This window comes from Lolium rigidum, chromosome 3, assembly GCF_022539505.1.
Source record: "Lolium rigidum isolate FL_2022 chromosome 3, APGP_CSIRO_Lrig_0.1, whole genome shotgun sequence".
Classification (NCBI taxonomy): domain Eukaryota; kingdom Viridiplantae; phylum Streptophyta; class Magnoliopsida; order Poales; family Poaceae; genus Lolium; species Lolium rigidum.
Genome location: NC_061510.1, coordinates 209,489,813 through 209,495,658, shown reverse-complemented (window position 1 = coordinate 209,495,658; position 5,846 = coordinate 209,489,813). Strand labels below are relative to the sequence as shown.

Here is a 5,846-nt window from a genome sequence, read left to right as displayed (position 1 = left end):
CTGGAGGCCGGACGTATCTATCCTTCGCACATATTCCTTCCCACGTTCCGTTCAACTTAAGTTAGCAGCCTCTCCTGATTCCATCTGCTTGTGCGATCTGCGGCACCTCCTTCCAAGGAATTGTCTTGCTCTTCCTCCTCCTACCTACTAGTATATTATTATTCTAACGAGATTCATCTCCCTCTTGTCTTCCTCTTTCATTGATTGTTTTGTGCTTGCTAGGTGCTTAATGACATTCATGTATGAAACATGCCAACATGTTGATGATCAACAAAATCAATGAAGATTAACTCATGATGAAATTTTAATTTGCAGTTACTTGACAGGTACTTGCTGGTTTTCCCGTTGCTTACCTACATGGGATTTTGCCTCCTTGTTTTTTCCCTGATATTCCAGGAGGACCTTAGATTCTTGCCTCTGGTGCCAAACAGATGATAAACTACTCTACAATACTTGCTGAAATTATTTCCACTGTCCATTTGATAAGCTCACTACCAGAGCAAGGTGTCCTTCCTTTTCAGTTTCTGATCTTATAATGCTGTCAACAATGGATTCACTGACAGGGAAGTCCAGCATGTCCATATTTCATAATAACGTGGACTTACATGTTACTTTACACTTCCATCCTACTGGAACAACACGCTGCATTTGTTTATCTAGCATTTTCAGAACCAAGCAACACAAATAGCTAGTCGAAATGAAAATAAATATTTACAATCTGAGGTCTGCATCGTGCTAAAAATCCAGACCCGAGTATAGGTCATCCAACGCTTTGTACAGAAATTTAGCAGCATTTGGTTGCTCCAGGTTCCCCATAAGTATATCACTGGTCGTCAGATATGGGTCACCGTAGAACCGTAGATTGGCATCCATCCTGGTGGCAACAAAGTTCCCTTCCAGCGAAACCCCGATAAATGCACCTGTCAGGTCATCCAAAACCACCAAAAATTAGTTGTACCACAGGTCATGCATGACTGAGATGGACTAGCATCAAAGATTGCAGTTGAGAACTTCATAGTTCTAAAATAGCTTCATCCTAAACTTACGCTAGGTGTCAGGATAACTTGGTATTCTATATTTGTTGCCCAAAAAAATATTTATTACTGGACTCCAAATTTTTAGATTGTGTGTATTGCAAAAATGACAGAAACATAACAGAATACCAAGTGGAAACTCAGGATTTATGAGAATCAATTTTTTAATTATCTTGTGTCAGGGTCCTTATGGTGCTCTGAATGCATTTTGAGAATAATATTAAGGAATCTTTCCCATAGCGGAATGTAGGTAAACCACCACTCAACAAATTTCAAAACTTTTGCAGTACAGTAAATTTGTAGTTGTACTCCCTCCATTTCACACATAGCGTTTTGGACATTAACACAATATTCAAAATGTAATTTTGACCACTGTATTCATATTGCAATATATGTATAAAAATCAAGGAACTAATAAGATTCTAGAAATACCTTTCGAGACAAATCTATGCATATGATTTTCAAATTTCCAATCTGAATAATTAAAATGATATTCAGAGTAAAAGTTTGACTGAATGCATGTTAAAACGGCGTCTATTTGTGATATGGAGAGGGAGTAATTAATTGAACAGATAATATAGCATTGAACATTCAAATAGAAGTTGCCTACTGCAAGAGAAAAATACAGTTATGTGGATTGATTCTGTTAATTGATGGAACTAAATAAAAGGGAAGATTTCAGGACAAGGGCCAAACTTCAATGTTTAGCTGTGACATTAGAAAGAATGAAGGTAATAACAGCTCTTGATCCACTAAACTTGTACCTTTAATATTAGATAAATAGTATAGATAAGAGAACAGAATTATCAGATAAAATGCTGCCAAGAAACCTATGATAAGCCTTGTCAGTAGGATGATCGATCCCATACAGAAGTTCCTAACGGATAACTATTTAGAACTTCATGAATCATACTCAATTAATTAACTCTGCTAACTCTAAAATTAACAAAGCAGTTCAAAATGCGTATAAAAGTCCCCAGGATGCAGAGATCTGAATACTCAAGTCAAACTTAGAATCAGACATGAGAATGGCCACAACTTAAATAAATAGTAAGCTCATATATAAAAACTATAATAATATTTATAGAGTTCTCTTTTAACTTTTTTCTTACTTCATTGCATGTTTATTTTCTTTTCAAAGCAGTCCACTGCGTAACTACTGCATCCATACCCTCGGACAGAGCTGGATTTCACATGACAAGAGTTGCCTGAAAATTTGAATTGAACATAACCATTACCTTTGCTGCAACTATATGTATAGCAAACTCCTGAGCCTTTGTTACCAGCTCTCATGTCAGCTTCTAATACTCTGCCAACCGGTCCTGCAGCAACACTTAAACCTGCCCCGAGTGAAAAATGCATTCGGCTGCTGAAGGTATTCACGGCTTCTTGACCATGAAGCACTATGATGAAATCCATCAGCTCGCCACCAACCTGCATGTTTAAGATAAAGAATGTAAGATACAAGAGATCGTAGCAGAAAATTTGACACTACTAGGGAAGTACATGAGCCATGGCCGATATCATAAATTATCAATTATAGATAGCAGTCAACATCAAGCATGTTTTTTACTCAGTTTAACTCCCAAGACCATGTTCTACACAGAAGTAGTAACTTGCAAGTACTGTTTACCCCAAAATCAGAGTTCACTTAGCAGATAACAGTAATGGAAAACAAATAATGTATGTGTCATTGCACTCTAAGATATGTAACATGTGTGTTTTCAGATAGGCAATGCAGGAAAAAAAAAACTTTTTATCATACACCATTGCATGCATAACATGCAATGAAGTTTGTGGATGCAGTTATTCCCACATAAGGGGAACCAGACTAACAATAAAAGATAGTGATTAGTGAAGTTCATCAACTGATGAATTAGATGTTGACAACATGAAAGATAAGAGTATCTCACAATCTAGTTACTACCTGTGCTCCCCATCCTAATCCAGTTGAAACTATAGCAGACGGTGGAGACCATGATCCATCTGATCTTCGAGCAACTACTAGGCCAGTTCCAAGCTTGTATGTAAGAAATGCACCAGCTTTTATAACTGTCAATATAGCAAGTCCACTTGCTCCACTAAGGACTGCATGCGGAATAGATTTTTCTGGGTTTATCTTTGCAACCTGCATTAAGAAATGCGGTTTATTTAGGTAAATATTGCCATCAAGTATTTAAACATGTCAAAGAAAATGGAAACAGAATTTAGTCACCTGATTATAGCTCCTAAGGGAAATTGCTGCCTTGTATATCTCATGCTCCATTGTTAATCCAATCGGCAAGTTTAACCACCCTCTTGCAGAAGTCCAATCCATAACATCATGCTTTGCAGTTTGTGACGCATTGCTGACAGAAATAATTAACAAGTTCTGCAACGGATCAAGCCTATCATAACATGCATCACAAACCCTTTGTGGATTTCTCTCACGAAACTTTGCTGGCAAAAGACATCTCCCTTTTGAACATGCCTTGCAAAATATCCCTCCACAGAATCGGCAATGGTGCCTTCCACGAGTAATAGCAGTGAAAGAAGCAGCACACTGCATGCACGAGCCAGCATAACTATCGGGTAGCCATTCTGGTGGCTCTGCCTCTAAAACAACCCTATAAATATTGTAATCCAAGGCTTCCGCATCAAGCAACGGGGGAGCACTTGGTGCGTAGACTGAGGAATGCAAGAATGTACATCCATCACTACTTGACCCCAAGAATGAGACGCTAGTTTTAGAGCCCTTTGATTGTTGAATTTCATCATTTTTGCAACTGCGACCAATGATAGCGACAATACCACCCAGCAGGTTTCTAATGTTCACTGGCTTTTGTGCCCTGGGCGGTTCAGAGCCCCAATAGTCGTCAGGACATTCATCATATCCATCAAGAAAATCATTTCCTCCATCGAAATCAAACTGCTTTTTCCCGGCCAATTTTGACTCAAAGGAGTTAATGGCATTTCCAGCTGTTCCCAATGCACCTTCTAGTTGCTTAGGCAGAGACTTTGTATCGAACGAGTTGATCACATTCCCTATGGTGCCCATAACCTTGGAATGGATCTCATCCGTAAGACCGCTTTCAAATCCTGGTGCAGGCAATGAGTGGTAGGTGGAAACCTTACTAGAGGATGTCATGTTCATCGGTGACTAAATATAAGTTCCTGAAGGAATTAAAACCGAAAATATGTTATCAGCTGTACAAATATCTGCATAGACAATGGCAGTGATCTGATGAAGAATAAAGAAAGTCCTATTGCTAAATCCAGGAAGAGTAAACAGATAGTTATTTCCAAATCAACAAGACTCTTAAGAGACTGTAACCCCTAGGAAGAGAAATCATAACCCCTGAAAGCCGCATTGTGCATGCTGCTATGCAATGGGATACATGAGAGGTTCTAATGCAGTTACCAGAGGTGGGTGAAGGTTGTACCAGCCGCTCTCATCTATCCTTTCTGGGCTTTCAGTTCAACACAGGACCTGTGCAATAAACTCTATCAATACCACCTAATTTACCAGATACAGAAACAACAAGAGGTGTGCTGGATACACCTAATCTACCATAACTAGTAAGGTAGAACAACAAGAACAACAACTAGTTAAATCAATGAATTCATCATACAGAACGACGTGTCACGGAAAACCTTGTACGAGGTCACCAGGAGGCATCGAATAAAATTTCAGTCAGCTACTGCAATTAGGCCAATAGAGACGGCTGTTGTCAACAGGGGCAAAATAAGCTTGAGCACAACTAGGCTTTGGCACTACATAAGGCGTGAGCAAGAAACTCAAATCATATCAGTTAATCATATTACGTAGGCCTAATTTACCAATCGCGTAGCTCCCAGAACGTTCCGGCACGACGATACCCCGGACCATATATAGCACGACTCGACGAACCCTAGAAAAAGAAAACCCCTGATGCCGCTACTACACATGGATAGAGATTAGAGGGCGCACCGATTATGCAGGAGTGGAGGAGAATCGGAAGGCGGAGCAGACGGGAACCAAAAGCAGAGCGGAGCGGCGTCGCCGGAGGGGGAGAGAAAGACGAAAGCGAAGGGAGGAGACGGCGTAGTTCCTTGTGCCGGTTCTCCACGGATACTGGTTGCTTGTTTTTCTTTTTTTCTTACTAGTTAAATGTCCATGTGTTATGAGATAAAAAAATTATATATATATATATATATACCTGTTAAGTAATTGTTATAATTTTTAAATGTCTGAAGACTGTAATTTTATTCATATTGCGACGAACATCGATTCTTTTTCCGGCTTCTTATCCCTAGACAATTGTCTTGTTTATCGTTTTCTTAGAGAGTTGTCTTTATATTATTTTATTAGGATGTGATTATTTCTCAGTCGACTGAGAACTAACTTCACTCTTAGTCATATAATGTCATCAAATTTCAGTTACAACTCATATTGCAACTCATGGATAGCACGAATCACTATGAAAATCGAGTGGTGTAAGACTTGACTAAGCTCAAAGTTAGTTCTTAGCTATTTGAGAACTAGCAACTACACATGGATAGAGAGCCATGAAGATAAGAGGGCGCACCGATTATGCGGGAGTGGAGGAGAATCGGGAGGTGGAGCACACGGGAACAAAAAGCAGAGCAGGGCAGCGGTGCTAGAGAGGAGAGAAAGACGAGAGTGAATGGAGGAGACGGCGTAGTTCCTTGTGCGAGTTTGTTGCATATGCCGTGCGCCTTCGGGTCCTCCACGGATATTGGTCGTTTGTTTTTCTTTCTAAGTAATTCGATGACCTAAAAATTATATATATACCTGTCAAACAATTGTCATAATTTCCAAAATATTTAAAG

General features: G+C 39.4%; 1 protein-coding gene across 3 annotated transcripts; it reads right to left on the bottom strand.

The window, feature by feature from the left end:
- Window positions 1-557: 557 nt before the first annotated feature.
- On the bottom strand, window positions 558-5,121 carry LOC124702942. 3 transcript variants are annotated; one of them, XM_047235119.1, is made up of 6 exons: window positions 4,984-5,121; window positions 4,435-4,503; window positions 3,250-4,187; window positions 2,962-3,162; window positions 2,273-2,468; window positions 558-920 (listed from the first exon to the last, which is right to left on the bottom strand). In XM_047235119.1, the coding sequence occupies exons 3-6, from the start codon at window positions 4,165-4,167 to the stop codon at window positions 736-738; spliced, it is 1,500 nt and encodes a 499-aa protein (XP_047091075.1). In that variant the 5' UTR covers window positions 4,168-4,187; window positions 4,435-4,503; window positions 4,984-5,121; the 3' UTR covers window positions 558-735. The 3 variants fall into 3 exon arrangements, with proteins under 3 accessions (XP_047091075.1, XP_047091077.1, XP_047091076.1); XM_047235121.1 differs by having other exon boundaries at window positions 4,457-4,503; XM_047235120.1 differs by lacking the exon at window positions 4,435-4,503.
- Window positions 5,122-5,846: the final 725 nt, after the last annotated feature.

Coding starts and splice junctions, on each gene's coding strand:
- LOC124702942 (XM_047235119.1), bottom strand. CDS start 4,167: ATGAACATGACATCCTCTAGTAAGGTTTCCACCTACCACTCATTGCCT. Junction 3,163..3,249: donor CCCTTAGGAGCTATAATCAG/GTGACTAAATTC, acceptor TTCTTAATGCAG/GTTGCAAAGATAAACCCAGA. Junction 921..2,272: donor TACATATAGTTGCAGCAAAG/GTAATGGTTATG, acceptor ATGACCTGACAG/GTGCATTTATCGGGGTTTCG.